The sequence below is a fragment of the Tiliqua scincoides genome, chromosome 5, assembly GCF_035046505.1.
Source record: "Tiliqua scincoides isolate rTilSci1 chromosome 5, rTilSci1.hap2, whole genome shotgun sequence".
Taxonomy (NCBI): Eukaryota; Metazoa; Chordata; class Lepidosauria; order Squamata; family Scincidae; genus Tiliqua; species Tiliqua scincoides.
In genome coordinates this window covers 109,767,623-109,789,510 of record NC_089825.1, presented here as the reverse complement: position 1 = coordinate 109,789,510, position 21,888 = coordinate 109,767,623, and the positions used below count along the sequence as shown (strand labels likewise).

The 21,888-nt window shown below is 43.0% G+C and overlaps 3 protein-coding genes and 1 long non-coding RNA gene across 4 annotated transcripts; 1 reads left to right on the top strand and 3 right to left on the bottom strand.

Annotated features, from left to right (window-relative positions):
- Positions 1-1,311: 1,311 nt before the first annotated feature.
- On the top strand, positions 1,312-5,888 carry LOC136654424 (uncharacterized). The gene is made up of 3 exons (XR_010794605.1): positions 1,312-1,391; positions 3,726-3,751; positions 5,686-5,888. It is a non-coding gene; the product is annotated as an uncharacterized lncRNA (long non-coding RNA).
- Positions 5,889-10,811: 4,923 nt separating this feature from the next.
- LOC136653109 (olfactory receptor 5F1-like) lies at positions 10,812-11,753 on the bottom strand. The gene has a single exon (XM_066630032.1). The coding sequence runs from the start codon at positions 11,751-11,753 to the stop codon at positions 10,812-10,814; it is 942 nt and encodes a 313-aa protein (XP_066486129.1).
- A 4,933-nt stretch (positions 11,754-16,686) lies between these two features.
- On the bottom strand, positions 16,687-17,616 carry LOC136654248 (olfactory receptor 5A2-like). The gene has a single exon (XM_066631194.1). The coding sequence runs from the start codon at positions 17,614-17,616 to the stop codon at positions 16,687-16,689; it is 930 nt and encodes a 309-aa protein (XP_066487291.1).
- Positions 17,617-19,540: 1,924 nt separating this feature from the next.
- On the bottom strand, positions 19,541-20,122 carry LOC136653108 (olfactory receptor 13G1-like). The gene has a single exon (XM_066630031.1). The coding sequence runs from the start codon at positions 20,120-20,122 to the stop codon at positions 19,541-19,543; it is 582 nt and encodes a 193-aa protein (XP_066486128.1).
- Positions 20,123-21,888: the final 1,766 nt, after the last annotated feature.

Here is a 21,888-nt window from a genome sequence, read left to right as displayed (position 1 = left end):
GACCCAAAACTTGCTCTGGAAGAACCAAAGGATGCGTTCTGCCAGTCAGAGCTTCCTCATTAGGGCTAATAAGTTCTGCTCTAACTTTATCCAGGCATTTTATTATGTTTGCTTGTTCCATCCTTGGAAGACTCTTGAAGGCATTTATAGCTCCTTCCACAATCTTATCTTCTTCTGGAGAAGGGGAGGGAGGCAAATTTCCTCCACCTGGAGGCTCCTGATGGATCTCAGCCTGAATGGGCAGCTTCCGAAGGGGGTCTGCTTCTAGAGATGATGCTTGAGGGTCTGGTGGAGGTGAACTCTCCAAAGATGTAGAAGAACATTGGGTCAGAATGATGTTTGTTAATTCCTGCCAAACCATCTCAATTTTCTTGACCATCTGTAACTGCTTTTGTTGAGGGAGAGCTCTGTATGCCTCCAGAGCCTCTCTGGTTAGTGTGTCCTCGTCTATATCCAGTTGAAGCAGCAGGTCCAAGGACTGGGAGCTTGTCTCACCGCTGTGAGGGCTAGTATTCTGAGGAGACGTTGTAGCTTGTGAAGAAACACTGGGCAAACACTGAGTGATATCACCAGTGTCTGAGATCTCTGAGCTGAACACAGAATTCCTCAGAAGATGATTCCTGACACACACTGCGTCTGAGGCAGGCAACTCATCCTGTACCTCTGTGGATGAGTTTGTAATCCTCACAGGGCAACTAGGAATGGCAGGCATTGTCTCCATTGGGCAGTCTATTTCTGTGTGTGCACTGCTGACATCCAAAGGTGCACATGCTTTGCAAAGAAGGCCATTTTGGACTACTGATGCAATTGGCTCCAAGGATACAGCAGCTTCAGTTGTACTCTGTCCGTTCAGAGACCCATGCAGGTCCTCTTGGGGTCTGAAGGTCTTCTTCCGTGATGGCAAATTTACTGGTACCTTGGGTGGAGGCTTGGGAACCAGCGATTGAGCCCGGGGGCTGCTCCTAGATGCTGGGCTCTTCCTTTTAGGCATTCCTTTCCCAGCTTCTGAGTGTTGGACATTAGGTAAGCTGTAAATCCTTGGGTGCTTTGCCTTGTTGCACTGGGAGCGAGGCTTTTAACTTCAGTAGTAGACTAGCAAAGCTGTCAGTGGCCGCTTTTAGATCAGAGACTGTTGACATAACATCCAAGTGTAATGAGGGCCAGGGATCAGCTGTGTTTTCAGCAAGCTGATTACACTTATCACCTGACTGAGGGCTAGGCATCTGGCCAAAATTGGCCGGCCTTGGAACTGTAGAAGAGGCTGATAATGGAGGCTTCAAATGATTTCTCTGGAGTAGTGGAGTAGTATGTGTTTCACAAAACACCCGGTTTTGGAAAATATTGTATTTTTTGAGAATGTACTTCCTCTCATGAAGCAAGCGAGGAATCCTGTGAGTCTTGAATTTCAACAAGATGCGGGAACATTGTGGCATTTGGTGCCACCGAGGGAGCCTAATCAATTCAATTAAATCAATGTCGTGTATGTCAAGACAGAGTAGCCTGGATAGAGAGTCGAGTGCTCGTGGTTTATTTGTCCATTTCCCCCAGTTAAGGGGCGTGTGCCAGATCACTAACATCAGTTGGTTTCTCAGCAAATGACGGTCCGAGTTCACAGGGGGTTCTGGGCTCACCCCTTCTACAGACAGGAGTGGGTTTCTTGGGTGTCTGAAGTGAGTGTCCAAATGCTGTGCAGGATGGGGGGGTGAGAGAGGAGGGCTCTGGATATTCTTATGAAGCAAGTCCAGCTTTGATAAAACAGAGTTGAACTGCCGGCAGATGTATACAATCGTATTCCCCATTGTTATGGAATAATCTCCTAAAACAGTTAAAAACTGATTACTGGTAGCACTCTCCTCCTGTAGCGAGAGCTTGTCTTGTAGAGCGGGGAAATGTGGCGACTGTGAGTTATAGATATCTCCCAGCTGGGGGGAGGGGGCAGTTGGTCTCCCCCTTCTGACTCCACGGCAGTATCTTGGACATCAAGGACAGAAAACGTATTAGAGGAGATAAAATTAGGCTCACTCACATGCTGCATCCAGGAGAGTTCATCCAGGCGTCTCTGTTTTGAGGACTTGCCGGGGGAGTTACCATGTTCTGAATGGTTTCTCTGTCTCCTCTTTTTCCCCATGGTCTCCGCGTTTCAAGATTTGGAAATCAAATATAAGGCCCGGGGGTCGGATGTGGCCCGCAGAAGCTTTTTATCTGGCCGTCAGGCTCTCAGCTGCTGAGCCATGCTCAGGTGTTACTACTGAAAGGGCAGTTCACTTGAAAATTGAGCTCTCCCATTTCTTGAATATGTTCAGGATATGTATATTTACTCTTCTGTCATTTGCAGCTAATGAGTTCCCTTATTTTTGGTCATGAACTGCTTATTTTTGGTCATGAACTGTTTAATGACATCACTTCCTGCCTAATGACATCACTTCCGGCCCTTGGCAGGCATCATGAATGCTATTTGGCCCTTTGTATGAAATGAGTTTGATACCCCTGTTCTAAACAGATCAACATTCTACAAAGAGGAATCTTGTGTTGACCACTATGAGCAAATTTGATAAACACAGTACTCAAAATCCTTTTTTTCATAACAAAGGCACAGTCCTTTGTTATAACATAACAGTATAGTCCTTTACATATTTACTCAAGAAGTAAACCCCATTTTATTCAGTGATGGTCTTTGGACTGCAATCCTATACACAATTTGCTGGGAATAAGCGCCACCGAACACAACTGGACATACTTCTTAGTAGACATGCATAGTATTGCGATGTTAAGGGTATGGATCCATTGTTGGTCTCGCCAAGGTTATGACCATACACAGTTACTTGGGAATAAGACCCTTTGAACTCAATGGAACTTACTTTCAAGTAAAGGTATGCATAAAATTGCATTGCAGACTATGCAAAAGATACTGAAATAGTGGACTATCATGATGTTTATCTTTATGATTATTTATTGAAAATACTAGAAATCAAGAATGCACTAAAAGAGAATGCCTCCCAAGTTTTTCAGAAACAATGGCCTTTTCATAATTGAGAGCAAAGAAACTTTGCTCAGTTCCAACTATTAAACACTGAAACCAATTATAGAGTACAGTGGTTACCAAACCGGTGGGTTGCAACCTTCCAGCCAGGGAATCACTCCTCCCTGGCACTTTAAGTGGCGGGGGGTGTGTATGGCAATGACACAGTCCAAAGGATCATGCCACTGCTGGGTCCAGAGGGGGGTTGTTTCTACTTATTTGATCAAGCGCCAGCCTCCTGGGGGTGTGTGTGTGCGCAGGGAGCCCAGAAGACGCCTCTGCAGGACTCCACAAGTCTGTCAACATTTGAAAAGTGCAATTGGAAACTTCTGGTTTTTGTGATCACTTGGAGAGCCCAGCAGAGGCATCTGTGGGGCTCCTGGCTCCCCCTTCAAAGCCAATTCTTGATGATGAGAGTAGAAACTACCCCCCTCCAGCCCCAGCAGTGGCATAATCCTGGGGATTGTATCGCTGCCTTTCCCATTGCCCCCCACAAAAAGACGTACTGTGATCCCAATGTCCGAGTAGGTCTTTGGGAACTGCTGATATAGTATGTTGCAAATGAATATTTTTACATGCTATAATATTGTTATATACTTTGTTTTAGTTGTGCTATCCATAGAGGCACAACAGTTTTGCTTGTCTGTGTGCTTGTCCTTTGGTGTGTGCTGTACCATTGATTAGTACTGTATTTTCTAAATTTCAGATAAATACTGTAAATAGCTCATGAAGGTAAGACTATGGAATTCCCCTTCTTTCGGAAATATATTTTTAAAATTCTTATTTGTTTCTTATTTGAAGAGAATTTGTGTGTGTGTGTGTGTGTGTGTGTGTGTGTGTGTGAGAGAGAGAGAGAGAGAGAGAGAGAGAGAGAGAGAGAGAATGGGTATGTGCATGCTCCTGTGGTGTGCATGTGTGTGAGAAAGGGGGCAATTCCTAAGCAAATTCTCCTCAAACTGTCTTGCAGAAATGTCTTTTTCTGCATACACAGCATACAGTTCTCCACTGTCCCAACTGTCCCAGTGAGAATATTCCAGAATTGCCACTTTGCGTTGTTCAAAAAGCCGTTCTGCTTTTGAAGCGAAACCAGCTATAACTACGTAGTTTATTTCCCTTGTCTGTTATTCCCCCTTCTGAACAAGATATGGAATATTGTAAATCCGAAGTATCAGTGCTCCATTCTCTCCCACACGCTCCATTTGCTACTCTCTCATTGCCCATTGCCCTGGCCAGCAACTTCTAATTTTACTTACCCTTCTTCCCTTCTGAGTGACGCTCAATTCGAAAGCACAGGCTATATTCCCACTGTTACAAACTTGGACAGTCTTGGGGAGTGGATGCCTTCTTCCTGGAATCAATTCCATCTTGGAGATCTGTGTGGGCTCTGCTGGGGAATGTTTAAGGGCTCAGCAAAGTCAGAATACTTTTGCAAAAGGATTACACACCCTCTATGCTACACTGTGGTCATGGTTGTGAGATGGCGATAGCAATACCATCTCATGACCGTTCATATATTATACAGTAGCTATGCTAAAAGGATGTTTTCTTCAAAGTAATGTGACTCAACATAAATTCCCATGAGATATATAGATCTATATCTAAGTGCATTGTGCACCTGTTTTGGAGTGTAGCCATCCTGGCACTTTAGTAGCTTCATTTAGCTTCCAAATCCCATTCCAATTAAAGACGGGAAGATCTGAGAACTTGTCTAATGGCATCGTGCTTCCCTGGGACGTACCCGCTGGAGACCTTGGGTTTTGGATAACTTTTTATCTTCTTCAATATTAAGAAAGAAAGAAAGTATATTCTTCCTGCATTTCTGAAAATCTGCATTTCCTGACCTCAATTTTATGTCTATAAAATGGGGGTAATTGTGACCAACATGACTGGCTTGATCTGAAGACAAAGGAAAAAAAATTGCAAAGCCTCTTTGTACATTTAAAATGGAAATAAAATATAGTGACATGAATTTCCTTTTTAAGAACCGGTCATTCATTCATTCATTCCCTTACTGGGAATGAATGAATTCAGGGCCCAATCCTGAGCTGAGCCAGCACCAGTGCTGACCCCCAGTCCCAGGATTGGGTGTCTCAAACGTGTCGTAAGGCACACCTGCAACACCCTGTACTGAGTCATAGGAACATAAGAAGAGCCCCACTGGATCAGGCCAAAGGCCCGTCTAGTCCAGCTTTCTCTATCTCATAGTGGCCTACCAAATGCCTCAGGGAGCACACAAGACAACAAGAGACTTGCATGCTGGTGCCACTCTTGTATCTGACTTTCTGAGGTAACCTATTTCTAAAACCACGTTGTACATTCCTACCACGGTTTGTAACCTAAGATAAACTTTTCCTCCAGAAATTTGTCCAATCACCTTTTAAAGGCATCTGGACCATATGCCATCACCACATCCTGTTGCAAGGAGTTCCACAGACTAATTATACGCTGAGTAAAAAAAAATATTTCTTTTGTCTGTTCTAACTCTCCCAACAGTCAATTTTAATGGATGTGTAGAGCATAATGTTATAGCATGTGAAAAATATTCATTGGGAGTATACTATATCAATGGTTCCCAAAGTAAATGTTTGTGTGTGTGGTGGGGGGGGGGAGGGTGCGTGGCAGCAACACAAGCTTTATCTGAAGGCACTCCTTTATTCTCACCAAAGGTGGTCATCCTCCGCTCCTCTCACCAGCTGAGATGACTCATCTTGTCAGCAGCACTGCACAGGCCAGCAGCTCTTGGATGTTTCCAGCTATCTCGAACTGCACTTTCAGCTTTTCTTCAGGCATCATAGAAGGCAGTTCTGCCACAAAGCCAGACCTCCTGCCCTGCCTATACACAGTCCTGCCTATACACACTTTGCTGGGAGCAAGGCTCATTTAACACAGTGGGTCTTATTTCTGAGTAGATATTCATAGGATTGCATTGCAAATGTCTTTGAATATAGTTCCGTATGATCCCCTTGGTGCAATCCAAAAGTGTGCTGGTTATACTCAAAAGAAGTAACAAGTGGTGCAGAAAAGACTGTAACAATGGTTCCCAAATTGTGAGTAAGGGCCCACTGGTGAGTTGTGCGCTGATTTTTGGTGGCTCTCCATAGGGTGATGGAAAGATCAGATAACTAATTGCTTCAAACTGTGAGGCTATTCAAAAATCAGATCCTGTAGCTGCTAATTACCCTGCAAAGAGCTCAGCTCCTGCCTTTTTGTAAGCATGCTTAAATGTAGTGAGATAAATGTTAGAGCATCTTTTTTTCTGGTATTGATTACTCTAAATAAATAAATAATTTCTAGATCTCTTTTTTTAAAAGTCTGGCAAACCTAGGTAGCTCCCGATATAGTGTGATTTTAAAAAGTGGGTCCTGGTGCTAAAAAGTTTGAGAATCACTGCTGTAGAAGATTGTGTGCAGTTCTCAAAAACTATTCTTAATAGTTGTCATATTTGCACCAAAACTCAAGTGTTATAAAGATGACAAAGAGGAGAGAAGACAAAAGGAGCAAAGAAAATTAGATTAATCTCAGAGATGTATGGTAGACAAAGTATACTGAGAACTTTTATGTTGTGAAAAAATTGTGCAGAATTTCACATTGAACACACCTCTGAGGGGCTGCAGGCAGAAATGCCTTAAAACTCATTTGAACTGTGTTATATTTGTTGATATATGTATGCTATTTAAGAGTCAAGAGAAAAATTATGTTTGCCACAAAGACAAAAAGGCCCCTTTTGTGGTTTCACAACAGACATTATGGCATAAGCATTCATTGACTAGAATTAACTCATACCTCTGGTTGAAATATGGGTATACTCTCCTTTATCCCCCAGATAATCTAGGCCGTTTAACCAAGTGAGGCCTTTGGCAATACAGAATTTAGCCAAAAGAAACCCAGCCGCATTAATTGTTCTGTCTTTCGACTGCCTTTCAGAGAAACAAATCTCTGATAAGGTCATATCAGTAGGCAGATCTAAGATTTGATGGAAGATGTCCCATCATCTTACAGTAATTAACTCATCCAAACTAGCTGTTCAGGTTATTACTCGTTTTTTCTTCTCTTGGGGTAACTCATTCATTCCAGCTGCTCTCCAGGCTTTTAACGCCAAAGTTACACCTCAAATTTTGTATGGCGTTCCTGTTTGGATGCCAGCATTAAATGATTCAATTGAAAAGATACATTCTAATTTTCTATACAAGATCTTAGGTGTACCGCATTGCGTTCCCTTCGCGGCACATTGCCTGGAGACAGGCCAATATAGGCTGGAGTTTCTAGCTTGGTCCAGTTTCTTAAAATACTGGGCCAAAGTGTGCTCCAGGGCTGACCAAAATCCATTGTTAAAGGGCTTATTGACTGACTCGCTGCTGTCTCCTTGCTTAGCTCTATTCAATAAGAAAATTAGACAAATGGGTCTCGAGGAAGATCTGCAAGGAGCTGCTACACTTGAGATTTCTATCAGGCTCTTGATAACAAGAATAACAGACATAGAAAAGCAAGAGATTTTGGCTGCAGCACAAAAAAAATGTTCGCCCCTAAATTTCCATCTTAACAATACCTTTGGTCTACAACCAAAATACCTGTCCTTCTTAGAGTGCCCCTTTGAAAGGAGGGCATTTTCATTAGCCCGATGCAATGTGTTGCCTTCTAATGACCTACTTGGTAGGTTTAGAAATGCCCCAAAGGAAGAACGATTTTGCAGTTGTGGCCTCAGAGAGGTAGACTCTCTTCCACACATTGTTCTGCATTGTGCTTTTAATCAGATGCTCAGAGACCAGTATCTCCCCTCATTGTCAGGAAACAAAAAGGTCTCTCTGAGATCACCTATTTACAACTTTTGCTGGCAGGTGAATTTGAATTTGTGACCCTTCCAGTTACTAAATTTCTACATTAGAGCAACTTGAAGCGGGCTAAGTTGCTGGTTCTAAGCAACTTGGAGTAACTGTGTAAGCAAACTGGTGTGTTTTAACCCTTATTTCTTATCTATCTTTTAATATATACCTTCATACATGACTGTTTGGAGATAGGTTTGTTGTATGTATGTTGTTGACTAGAATTAACTTCACCAGAGAGAGCTTGAGTCCACAAATGCTTAGGCCTAACAAATCTGACTCAATAAATCTGTAAGTCTTGCAGCATACCATAAGAATACATTTGTTGGGCATATTTTTGTGACAACACTAAAACTATATGGAACATTTGACAATCATAGAGTGCCATCTAGTGGTCACCTTAAGGTATTGCTCCAGGTATTTGAATGACTTCAAATATTATTTTGCTAAGTGTCTAGGCAAGTGTTTCTCAACTAGTGGTACGGGTACCACCAAGTACTTCAGATGGTGTCTGGCAATACTAGTGGTTCCCCAGACTAGGAACATGACACAACAAACAGAGGTAGGAGGCTCGGCTCAGCAGGAAGAACTACATAACATGTTTTTCCATGCTCGAAAAAGCCCTCTCATTCACTATGAGCCTCTTACTGGTGTGTGTCGCATTGCATCTGACCTCCCAACCCAAAAGTAACTGGAGATGATGTCATCACCAGTTACTTCTTGTGGTACTTCGAATAGGTGGACCATGTTAAGTGGTACAGCAGAGGACAAACATTGAGAAACACTGGTCTAGACTTTGCACCAACATATTTATCTTCCATACAATTTCAATGATCAATCACTTCAGCTGTTTTACTTCTGTCTACTACCTTTTGCTGTCCAATATGACTGCTCCAGTAGTCTTCAAGCTAAACTCTGTGTGTGTGTGTGGGGGGGGGGGGGGGAGGGTTAATAAACAATCCCTCTATACATTATGATCCTAATATTTTTTCCTTGGTTTTTTGCTACTGCTGTTTTTTGCCTCTGATCTGCTCAAATGTCTAGTACGTGGTACCAATGCATATTTTCCAAGTGCAAACACTGTTTTGAGAAGTCACAATTCAATGCACAGTTAGGTGTGCTTCATTCTCCTGATTCCAGTAGCCTTAAGCACACTTAGGGCCCAATCCTATCCAATTTTCCTCTGGTGGTGCAGCTGTGCCAATGGGACATGCACTGAATCCTGTGGTGGGGAGGCAGTCACAGAGGCCTCCACATTTGTTCCCTTTCCTCATGGCTGCATTGCAGTTGCACCAGTGCTGGAAAGTTGGATAGGATTGGGCCCTTAGATGGGTGTCAGAATGTGGTCAATTTCTTGAGTCATTTTAATTGATAATTTACCTCATCCAGAGAGGTCAGGTGAAAAACAAATGAAACCCTCCCCCCAAATAATTCCAAAACAGAATGTAAACAAATTTAACTCATTAACATTTCCCAACTTGACCCTAAACCTCACAGGCCATCCCAATTAGATGGGCCCTCCAAAACAGGCTCAGGCTTGAACTAAGGTCAGTTTATATATGTTCATAGGTTTTTCATGGCCAGCAATAATCCAACAATTTAACATATCTTTATTTGGGTGAGAAGACCATGGTTATGTCAAAGAATTAGAACCCATGTTGTTAAAAAGTCCAATGTTTCGTTTTGTAACTTTTTCAGAACTTCATCAGGGAAATGTGCCTAGACAGGACCTGTTATTAGAGAGCAAGTCAGAAACAGCAGTTAAAAAACCAGTACCCTCCAGTTGCTTAAGAATTCCATTTTACTGCTGCATTCTTAAAGCAAACTCAGCCTAATCACAGTATCCCATCTCTGCTGGAAACTTCTTCCTTATAAAGCTCTTTAATGTCTGTTCTTTTTAGGATTGGAAGCCAGGTATTGTTAATATGTAGAGCCTCTTCTTTTCTGTTGATGTTTTGGGGATGCTTAACTATTTCATTCATTCAGTTTATTCATATGGTCTGTTTATCTATGTCCTGCCTTTCTTCCATAACAGGTGGTATGTATGGAGTTCCCAGAAAGTCTCCTACCGGCATTGACCAGACTCAGGCTTGCTTAGCTCCAGCAAGATGCTTGCCTCTTATGTCCTCCAATGATTCCCTGGGGTGTGTAGTTTGAGTTCCATCTGACTGGGACAACCACCAAAAGTGCTTTTCTTTGCTCTCTAAACTGGTCATGTAGATAGAATCTTAAAGACGGGTACAGCTCAGATATTACGCATGTTAGTGGGGTACATGAGAAGTAGCAGCTTCTATGTATATTTGTTTATGATGTGTACAACATTTTGGTATATTTGAAGTTCACTGCTATCACATAATATACCTTTCTAGCCTCCCAATCCACTGCAACTCCTTGCGCAGCAATGCAATGTTGCCAGCGCAGGCCACCTGAATCCTGTGGGAAAGTATCAGCTTTGGGAGATCTTCTCAGGGTAAGAGAACAGATGTTCCTTTGCCCCAGAGTAAGCCCATGGAGGCCCAATGGGTCAATTATGACCTACACCAGTTATATACTGGCACAAATCCACGTTGACCTGGCAACATGGATCAGGCCCAGAAAGGGGATCAGGATTTGGTACCTTCCCCCTTCCTGAGCCTGATCTGCCCTCCTCCCTTCCCTGTCACTGCCCTGTTCCACCCTACCCTTGCCTTATCAAAACTGGGGATAGAGGAGCATGATAACATTTGAAGTGTTCCTGACTTGCTTTTTCTTCATATTTGAATGTTTGGTAATCTTCAGGTAAGGCAGTTTTAGACAATATGGTTGTACAGAAGAGTCCAACATCATTTTTTGCCATGAATTCAGGCTGCAATCCTATACACAGTTTCCTGGGAGTAAGTCTCATTGAAAAAATTTCCATGATCTGCTTCTTCTAATGCATCACAAATTACGGCAGCACTTTTAATTTGTTTATGAGCAGAAAGTCTTATCTTTCACCTTGGACAACGTTCTTTCTTCCCAAGAAGGTTCAGAAGCGCTGCCTGCATTTCTTTGTTCTTGAAGCTGTAGATCAAAGGGTTCAGCAAAGGAGTGATAATGGTGTACGGGACAGCAATTAAGCGATCCTGTTCCATGGAGTGTGTGGAAGAAGGGCGCATGTAGGTGAAGATGGCTGTGCTGTAGAAGATGCTCACTACAGTGAGATGGGAAGAGCAAGTGGAAAATGTCTTGATTCTCCCCTTAGCTGTATGGATTTTGAGCACAGATGAAACAATGAGGACATAAGAGAGGACAATGAAGGAGACCGTTGTGATCATGATGCTCCCAGAGGTGACGAAAGTCACCAACTCAGTGAAGGAGGTATCAGAACAGGAGAGATGCAGGATGGGTGGGATGTCACAAAAGAAGTGCACAATCTCATTGGAATCACAGAAATCCAGGGTGAAAACAGAAGCTGTGTTGACAATGGCATTGATATTTCCAATAGCCCAGGAAGTTGCCAGAAGCCACATGCAGGCAGACTGGCTCATGAGCAGGGTGTAGTGCAATGGGTGGCAAATGGCAGCATAGCGGTCATATGCCATGACCGAGAGTAAGGCACCTTCTGTAGCTGCTGTGGTCAGAAAGACATACATTTGGAGTGCACAGCCAGCAAAGGAAATGGTCTTATCCCCTGACAAGAGGTCCCACAGCATCTTGGGCATAGTGGTGGTGATGTAGCAGACCTCTGTAAAGGACAGGTTGCTCAGTAAGAAGTACATGGGGGTGCGGAGGTGTGGGTCAGTCTGAATCAGACCAATGATGGTCAGATTCCCTGCCAAGGTGAGCAAATAGATCAAGAGTCCTGCAGCAAAGAGAAGGATCTGGACCTGAGGGTCCTCCGCCAGTCCCAGGAGAATGAATTCTTTCAGACTGGTTTGGTTTTCTCTTTCCATTCTTATCTGCAGACAATGCACCTGGACTACTTCAGAGCAATTCTGTCACTGCAGGAAGAGCTGTGCATTTAGGAGGAGGGGAAAACATGATAAGAATTATGTATCAAGGCACTTTACACAGGCTATAAGGGTCTGGTATGACTATGAGGGAGATTTTTAAGGTTTACCTGTATTGATATATCTTCTTATGTGAACTTATGTATTTGTCTAACTCAAGTAATGTATATTGCTCGGTCAGACAGTACTAGGGCGCAATGACCCAGGTTTATGAATTCTGGAAAGTTTGGAAAGTCCCGAGAAGCCAAACTGCGTCATGGTTGTTATGGACAGTTGTTTTCTACTGTTATAAAAGTGATCACAAAAGGGGAGGTACAAGGGGTATGGTCTTGTCCTTGACATGTCTGTTCAAGCCTGTTAGCTAATAAACCATCTGAGAGAGAGCAACTCTTGATTTTTCATTTCGGCTTCTAATTGGAAAACAAAGAAATCCAAATTTCTTTCAATCAACTACACATATCTGCCACATACAGACTGTTGATCAGTTACCAACCCCATATACAATGTGGTTCCCAAACTGCATGTCATGACCCACCAGGAGGTCATGACCCAATTTTTGATGGGTTGTGGCAGGTGCACTATGGTGCCACAAGGCTTTCTAGTACTGCTGCAAGGCATTCCAGGGTGTTACTGAGCAGCTGCAAGGCATTCTGGGGTGCTACCAACTTAAGGATAAATATGCCTAATGATGGGTTTCAGAAAATGTATTCCTGCAATTAAGTGACACATACCTATACTGTAAAGTTGTGTAGCACATACCCTGGTTTTTCAACTCTCTGGATAGCCCTCCAAATTCCTCCAAGCCCTACTCCCCCTCTTTTCTCTCTTCCTTGGTTGTGCCATTATGCATTCCCTTTCCCTTGAAAAGTTTTCCTCAAATCCTTACATTTAGGACCCAGTTATGTGAGTGATTGAATATAGTTCAATCTGTTAAGACAGTTCAAAGAGCTTCATATGTTAAGCCAGGAGAAGATAAGGCTAAGGGGAGATATGAAAGCTGTTTTCATTTGTCTGAAGGGCTATCACATAGAAGTAGGGGAAGTCATGTTCTCTGTTGCTCCTAAGAAAGAACTGGAACCAGTGGGTTGCAACTAAAGGAAAGTAGTTGTAGGCTAGACATACAGAAGAATTTCTTAACTGTAAAAGCTGTTTGGCACTGAGAAAATCTGTCTCATGCAGTTGAGGGCTTTCCCCCATTGAACATTTTCAAGCAGAGGGTGAATGGCTTCCTGTCAGGGATCCTGTAGTAGTTGCCTGCACTGAGCAGAGAACTGGACTAGATAACCCCTGAGGTCCCTTCCAACTCTACAATTCTATGAACCTTCAGTACCAGTGGTAGCAGTAGTCATCACCATCAAGGGGAAGGTGGAACGCAACGGGGGGAAGGTCCAAGACAGGCCTTTGCCCCAGGAGCCTTTGCAACCAGGCACCAGCACTGTATATTTTGGTTCTCACATTAGGAAATATTACATGCACTTTTTCCCCTCTTTTGTTTACAAGGCAAAAACAAACAAGCAAACCTTATCAATTCCACTGCTAGGATGTTGTCAAGTGGTGATTCTGAAGTCCATAAATGAATTTTCATTTCATTTCTGTGCCTTCTTCCCCCATCTGTAATCCACTGTGTCTTTTTGAAGACAACTAACCCCATCCAATTATTAAGATGTTGCAACTATTTCTAACCTCAGATAATTTCCCTGTGCGTCAGTTGACATTAGTCCTTTTGAGAATTCACTCTAGTCATTGAAACTATCTCAGCTGGGAGATAACAATAAGGGGCCAAGTGGGGAATCATTGCAATCAGCAGATAAGATACAGTGTTTTATTCTCACTTTATGTTTCCCAGCTGTACATTTAAAGCAACAGAAAACTTCAAAAATGTGATTGAAGTGTAGCTACTTGTAGAAATTTTGAAAGTCATATCTGATGGTTGGAGCCAAACTTGATGAATCATGATGTTCCACGTCTCCTCTCCCTTTATTTTTTTTAAACTGAAATGCACTCTTGTAAGTTCTCTTGCCATTGGTTGGCTAAAAATTGCCTCCCCAAACTTATTTTCTCTCCTTCAAGAAAAAGATACAAGGCACTGCACATTTTCAAATGTGGGTGGAAATGAAGAATGTATCCTGGTAATGTCATTTTTAGTGGCTATAACTTAGGCAGGGGAAAGGGGTTAGAGAGCATCTCCTCACCCACATTTCCACTCACATTTCCACAGCCTTCCAAGAACAGGTTTCATTTTAATAAACCATTAGGTAAAAAAAGACAAGGAATGCTATTTTGTCCATATCTAGTTTGGCCCTCAATCAGAATATCCTGTTACAACATCATCTGTCAACATCGATCCTTTTCTCCCAATGTACAGCTATGCTTCTTTATACTGTGTTTTCACTTCAAACCAACCACTTTTGGAAGATTTTGTCATCTTGTCAGTCAAATTTCTCATGGCTCCTTTGGTCACTGGTTGCTGAACTCAGCCCTACCAATGAGGGCCACCTTTAAATGACCTTGAGCAATAGAAAGGCACAGACCACACACAGACACCAGAGTGAAGCTGAACAAGAACAAAGATTTTTATTGAGAAAGAGATAAAAGGTAAAGCTTTGATGTATAGAACAAAGACCCCCAGGACATACACCTAGGTATTCCCCTTCCTCAACCCTCTGCTGGTCAGGCTATTGAAAGGGAAAGGTAAGCATGGTTTTGCCCTTTGGCTGGTAGTCGGCTGCTGAAAAGTTGGAACTTGGGGCAGAACTGTTTCTGGTTGGGAACTTGGACCACAGATAGACGTTTGGGTCTTGGCTGGAGCTCAAGCGGCTCTCAAGACAGGTAAGGTTTATCGTGTTGATATGCCAATAAAGGTTTCAGAACAGACAGGTAAGGTCTCTCCCTACAAGCCCTCCTCCTGGAGACTCTTCACCAGCCTCCTTCCTCTGCCACCCACAGAGAACTGGGTGCCGTGAGCTGCAGTTTGCTGTCCTTTTTATACGCTGGTCTCCTGGAACCTTCCAGCTGTGCAGCCAATCAGAACCTGCTTATTTGTGTAACTGTCACCAACTGTCTGCAACTGTCAACTGGGTGGGGATGAGGAGGAGGGTTTAACTCTATATTAACCAATTACCCTCCCCCCCCCCAAAAAAAAAAATGGATTTTTTTTGACTTCATAGTCTTCCAAGTGAAAGATAAAGATACTTTTAAATAGTATTTTCTTTAACCATTTTTCTTCATTTCAGGATCCCGCAGTAGCCACTTTGACAGCCTCATGTGCCAGGCAGTGTAGGATTGGGTTGTAAGACCGCAATCCTATCCACAGTATCCTGGGAGTAAGCCCTATTGACTATAATGGGACTGGCTTCTGAGTAGATATGCATAGGATTGGGCTCTAACACCTCCTACTGTTCTTGTAGAAAGTGAAAGCCCTGCCCACAGATTGTTCTGCTGATGTGTGTGTGTGTGTGTGTGTGTGTGTGACTTCAGGACTTATTGCCCATATATTGTTCCAACAGACTTTAACTGCCACTTGGAAAAGGGCAAGAAATTTTTGCCTCAGAGGGAAGAGATTTAACTCTTTTAAAGTCACTTATCTCCTCCTTTACACTAGTTTACGAGGGTGGCTAGAAGATGGCTACCAGGACTGTACTATGCTACAGTGTTCCCTTGGTGAACCCTGTCATTCTCCTTTAATTTAGACAGCTGGACTCTTTTCATAGAACACAAATTTGCTCACTCTATTGATCTACAGCGCAATCCTATTTTGCGCTGGAACAGGCAGACCAGGAGGCCTGTGTTGTATCCAGAGCAAGATTGGGGCCAGAATCGGCTCAGCCAGAGGCAAGGGAAGCTCTTCCCCTTACCCCTGGGTAAGCCACCACAGCCCGAATGGATCTCCTCAGACCTCCGCCACCTCAGGAGGTGGCACAAGTCTGAGGAGAAAGGCGCAACTTGGAGCCACTCCGCACTGCTTGGAGAATTGGGTTGGGATTCAGCATAACTGCCGGGTTCAGCCCTGCCTCCCGCTTGCTGCCCACCCACCCCCTGGAACACCCTCTGTCCACTCTCCCCCCACCCTGGAAAGCCTCCCTCCTACCTCCCCCCCGACTCCTTCCTGCCCTCCCCAGATCCCTGTGTTGGCCAAACTCGGCTGATGCAACCTTCCTTCCCCATGTCAGCACAGAGGCTGGATGCAGCGTCTGTGGGCCAGTGTGTGTCCTTGCACTGGCCCAGGACTCACGAGGAAGCCAAATGTACTTTACGTCACGTTTGCGACTCTCCTGGGCTGGCACAAGGGACTTGCATCAGCACAGGACACACTCAAGATTGCGCTCTTTAACATTAACTCAAGATGTTCCAACAATGTATCTTTCTGCATGTAAGTGCTGCATTCACAGTTGAAAACAAAATGTTGGGCAACATGCAAAATTATGCTTTAAACTCATCCAACCATGAAAGCCTTAGTATGTTTGTAATATAGCTTTCTGTTATTCACAACGTTGCCTGTCACTAAATTTACACTGCTACCTCCCAATGTTAAACATTCTCAGATGTTCCCATCAATTTGGCAGATACCAGTATACAAGTGAGGGATGTTTTGTCATGGGTATTGTTGCAGAAATGGCTCTGATCACAAAGAAATAACAATAATAATATGTGCAAAGTTAGAGTTTCTGAACTGCAATGTATTTCATTTCTAATCATACACTACAGACCACTCAGAAATCAACTGAGTGCAGTTCCCTAAACTGAACAGAGTTAATACATACCAAATAAACAAAAGAATAAACATTCAAATCGATAAAAACAAATTGTCACATATTTTAAAATACATTTCACTGTGTTTTGGACTGTTCAGTTATGCAAGCTACAACTCCCAGTCATTCTACCGTCTCTTATCAAAGATTCTGCAAAGGGCACCCTGGACATCTTTGTTCCTGAAGCTGTAAATAAGAGGGTTCAGCAGTGGGGTAATCATTGTATACAGTACAGAAAGCAGCTGCTCCTGTTCAACAGAGTGGCAGGAAGACGGAGTTAAGTACATGAAGATGATGGTACCATAGAAGATGCTCACCACAGTGAGATGGGATGCACAGGTAGAGAAAGCTTTAATCCTACCTTGAGTTGTACGTATTTTGAGCACAGAGGACACAATGAAGATGTAAGAGAGAAGGGTAAGGAAGAAGGACATAGTAATGCCACATCCAGAGATAGTGAAGGTCATCATTTTGCTCAGTGTTGTGTCAGAGCACGAGAGGTGAAGGAGGGGTGGAATGTCACAGAAAAAGTGATCTATCTGGTTGGAGTGGCAGAAGTCAAGGGAGAAAATGAAAGCAGTGTTAATGATGGAGTTGACACTTCCAATAGTCCAGGAAATCATTAGTAACCCTTTGCAGACTGGTTGACTCATGAGCAGGGTGTAGTGCAGTGGGTGGCAGATGGCTGCATAACAATCGTATGCCATGACTGAGAGGAGGACACACTCTGTGCCTCCTAAGGTGACAAAGAAATACATCTGGAGAGCACAGCCTACGAATGAGATGGTCTTGTCTCCTGTCAAGATGTTCCAGAGCATCTTTGGAACAGTGGAGGAGGTGTAGCAGATCTCAATGAACGAGAGGTTGCCAAGGAGGAAGTACATTGGTGTCTGGAGGCAACGGTCCAACCAAATCAAGGTGATAATGATTAGATTCCCTGCCAAGGTTAGCAGATAGACTAGAAGGCCTATGAAAAAGAGAAAAATCTGTTGTGCTGGGTCATTGGATAATCCCAGCAAGATAAACTCTCTGATGAGACTTGTTTGGTTCAATGTCATTCTGTTCTTCTTTGATCATCTTTGTCATGAAACTGTAGGAGATCTTTGCTTTGAGACATCACAGCCGTCGTAGATGTAGATTCATGAAGGGGAGGCATAGATAAACGGTCACCATCAATTACATGGTAGATCAGAACCATCAGTGTTCTACTTTTCACCAAATTCATTTCAGTAAATGGTAGAACCATTGGAGGAAGAGAAGCAGTTGCCTTGGGCAAAAGATAAAAGAAGATGGAGAGGAGGAGGAATACTTGCCTGGGACTTACTTCCAAAAGATGAAACCTGAAATACATTGTGGTTATATAACAATGATGTTCATTTTTGGTTCCATTTATAAATATGGTGCTGAGTCAGAATTCAGTTTTGCTGGATGCAACCCCAAATTAATATGTTTACTGCCCTCCACGCTGTAAACCTCCCTCCACCCTTAAAAAATTGTGCCACTTGTATTTTAAAACGGAGGCTATTTTTTAAAAATAATTCACAAAAAGTTCAGATAAACATCAAAGATACTTGATACAAATTTATATAATCCATCCAAAGCATGTAAGGTGAGGCTGAAGAACAAATTACCTTTCTATTTGCATGTTATCTGAGGACTGAAGAAAGCTAAGCATATTCCACAGAAGAATCAAATCACCCAGAACTCTCTTTGCATGTCTGTTTGCTACCACCCTGTGTCAGACTGGTCAAAGACACAGCCGAAGGGATTCTGGGCTTCTTGTACCCAGTTTGGAAAACAGGCTGACACAGTGTCATTTAGAAGGCATCATCCTCTTTATTTTTATCATTTGTCATTGCAAGCCTGGATCAATCTGTTCCCCATTGCTCCCTTCCACTGCAACCTGGAAAGAGCTGGTGGCATGCAGAGCCAAATATGTTTTGTTGCTTAAAACAAATCAAATAAAAATTTTAAAAAATTGTAATTCCTCCAAAAAGGTACTGCCATGAACGTAATGTCTATGCAATATTACTCAGTACCACCAAGAAGGTGTCAAAATAAACACAATTGGTTAAAACTAAGGTGGAAAGATTTAAAGAACATCCAGTGATTTGCTTCACCTGGTTTAAGTTGTTAAGTTGTCGCATCTTAAGCATTTCTGAACACCAACTTCAGCATTTTCCCTTTGCTTGCTCCAGGATACAACTCAAGGTACACTACATTACTCTAGGCTTAGTAAATATTCCAGTGAGGATTGTCCAGGGGGATTGTATTCTCCAAACCTTCTTGGTCTCTGTGGACACCATCATTTGTTCCATGTGGGAACTGAAGTTGCAGTTTTTCTCTTGAGACAAATTAATAAACAACTCAAAAAGCCGCAAGGAACATAGTCCATCTTCCTTAACATTTGTAGTCACAGATAGGAAAAAAGACAAATATAATGGGATTTTCTATCAATCTTTACTATTTTTAGCCATTGAAACATCACTGTTATGCATGGTACACATTTGAATAACTAGTACACATATACTATAACAGGAAGAGGTCAATATGACCAAATAAGGCCCCATATAAATACAGAAAATAAATAAATAAATCAAAAGTATGACTCCAATAGAGGTGGCAATTGATTTGACAGTTGTTTGACAATCAAATCAAAGTTGAGATTTTATTCTTCCTGCCAAACTCAGAAAGCCACTAGACTCAGTTAAAGTGGATAATGTGTTAGAGTTGATCTGAGGAAAGTCACATTCAAATCTCAACTCACCTATGAAGCCTTTTGAGTGACTTAAGCCACAATCTGGCACCATAACCTGCCAACACAAATACACACACTTGCCAAGGAGGGTAACAGTTGACCTCTTTTAAAAGACAGCCCAAACAGTTTATTTTAAACCATACAGAGGTTTCCCTGATGTGGGGGGTGCCATCATGGACCTTTGCCCCGGGCACAGGGCTGGGGAGGTCCACTGCTGCCCATCACTATAACCTACTCTTCCCAAGGGTTCTCCAAAGTGCCCCCTGCACTTCCTTGTTCCTAAAGCTGTAGATCAGGGGGTTTAGCAGGGGAGTAATGATGGCATATAACACAGAAACCAGGCGGTCTTCCTCCAAGGAATGGTTCGTAGAGGGTCGTATATAGGTGTAGATGATGGTGCCATAGAAAATGCTCACCACAGTGAGGTGGGAAGCACAGGTGGAGAATGCCTTGATCCTACCATGGGCTGTGCGGATTTTGAGCACTGCAAAGACAATGAGGATGTAGGAAAGAAGAGTCAGGGAGAAAGGCACAATAATGACACACACAGAGATAGTGAAGTTCATCAACTGGACAAGAAATACATCAGAGCAAGAGAGGTGCAGAATAGGAGGAATATCACAGAAGAAATGGTCAATTTCATTGGAGTGACAGAAAGTTAAGGAAAAGACCAGTGCTGTGTGGACCATAGAATTGATGTTGCCAATAATCCATGAAATGGCCAGTAAGCCCCTACATACAGACTGTCTCATGAGTATGATGTAGTGGAGTGGGTGGCAGATGGCTGCATAGCGGTCATATGCCATGGCTGAGAGCAGCAAACACTCTATGCTACCTAAAGTGACGAAGAAATTCATTTGGAGTGCACATCCTATGAAGGAGATGGTCTTGTACCCCAACAAGAGATCCCACAACATCTTTGGAAGTGTGGTGGAAATGTAGCAGATCTCAACAAACGAGAGATTACCCAGGAGGAAGTACATGGGAGTTCTGAGGCATTGGTCAACCCCAATCAACATAATGATGACAGCATTTCCTGCCAAAGTCAACAGGTAGACTAACAGACCTATAGCAAATAAAAGACTCTTGTTCTTTGGGTCAAGAGAAAATCCTATGAGGACAAATTCTGTGATTCTTGTTTGGTTCAGTCTTTGTGTACAATTGGTGGAGTCCATCTTCATTTAGGTTTCTTTGGTAGGAGAGGACAGCGGTTTCAACTTTTAATGTTGGCAGTTTCATAAAGAAAAAAAAGGAGACACATAGTCATTGACTTTGTAGTCTGGTCACCTTCAACAAAGTCACTTTACACTGAGGCAGCAAGATAACATGTACTAGGTCCAATATCCCTGATAATGTCCCTATGGTGTGCATTTAGCCCTATGGTGGCTTCCCATGGGCAGCTGTGCAGTGCTCAGTGATGACATCTCACAAAGTACATTGGACTATTTTCCAGCTTGTTTGGATTCGGAAAACTATTTTGTTCTCAAGTAGCAGTGAATGCTCAGGTTCACTTAGGTGATACTAATAATGTACTCTTGCTTTGTAATTTTTTATAAGGCCCATCTAGTTCAGCTTCCTGTATCTCACAGCAGCCCACCAAATGCCCCAGGGAGCACACCAGATAACAAGAGACCTCATCCTGGTGCCCTCCTTTGCATCTGGCATTCTGTCATAGCCCATTTCTAAAATCAGGGGGTTGCACATACACATCATGGCTTGTAACCCGTAATGGATTTTTCCTCCAGAAACTTGTCCAATCCCCTTTTAAAGGCATCCAGGCCAGATGCCTAGACAGCTGTTCAGACATGCACACATACACAATGTGCAAAATGTGACGTGGTGTCTGTGACATTTTTTTAAACCAGATTTTTTAGTAGGTCCTTCAGTGCTACCAAGAATGTGCCAAATTAAACATAATTGTTCACGGTGATGGGGCCACCGGGTAGATGGGGCTCGTCAGCCTGGGAAGGCAGCTCATCTGAGAGAAGGAAAACTCTGATCCCAAACCTCCACTGCTTTGTGGCTACATCCAGTTATGGAAAAGGCTTCAGGAGTCAACCTCGAGGCAAAATCCAGAGCGGGAGTCCCTGAGGCGGTTCATGGCTGAACACAGTCACGTTCTGGCAACTCCTGAGACGCCGCTGGAACCAACCGTATTGGTCTCTGCCTTTCCATTGGACCATTTCAGCGACGTGGAGAGGAGGGATTTGCTGCATGGGTAACAGCCTATCCTCCATACCTACTTTACCCAGGCTTCGTGCACTGGAGAGGACACTCTGTTCCAGAACCACCATTCAGAGCGTGACACCATAGTCTTCCGAGACTGAAGGATGCCAACTCGTTCACGGTGAAAAATTTAATCAATATTCAATGGCTTAAATTGACACATTCAGCTTTTCATTTCACCCTTTTCTCTCAGTTCACCTAGTTTAAGTTGTTAAGAGTTAGTATCTTTAGCATTTCTGAGCTGAGTTACTGTAAGCTAGTCTCAGCAGGAGAGGATATATCTTCATGAAATGGTTTTGGAAGAGTGCCTCGTCGTGCACATATAGTGTGCTGGGTGTATTAAAAC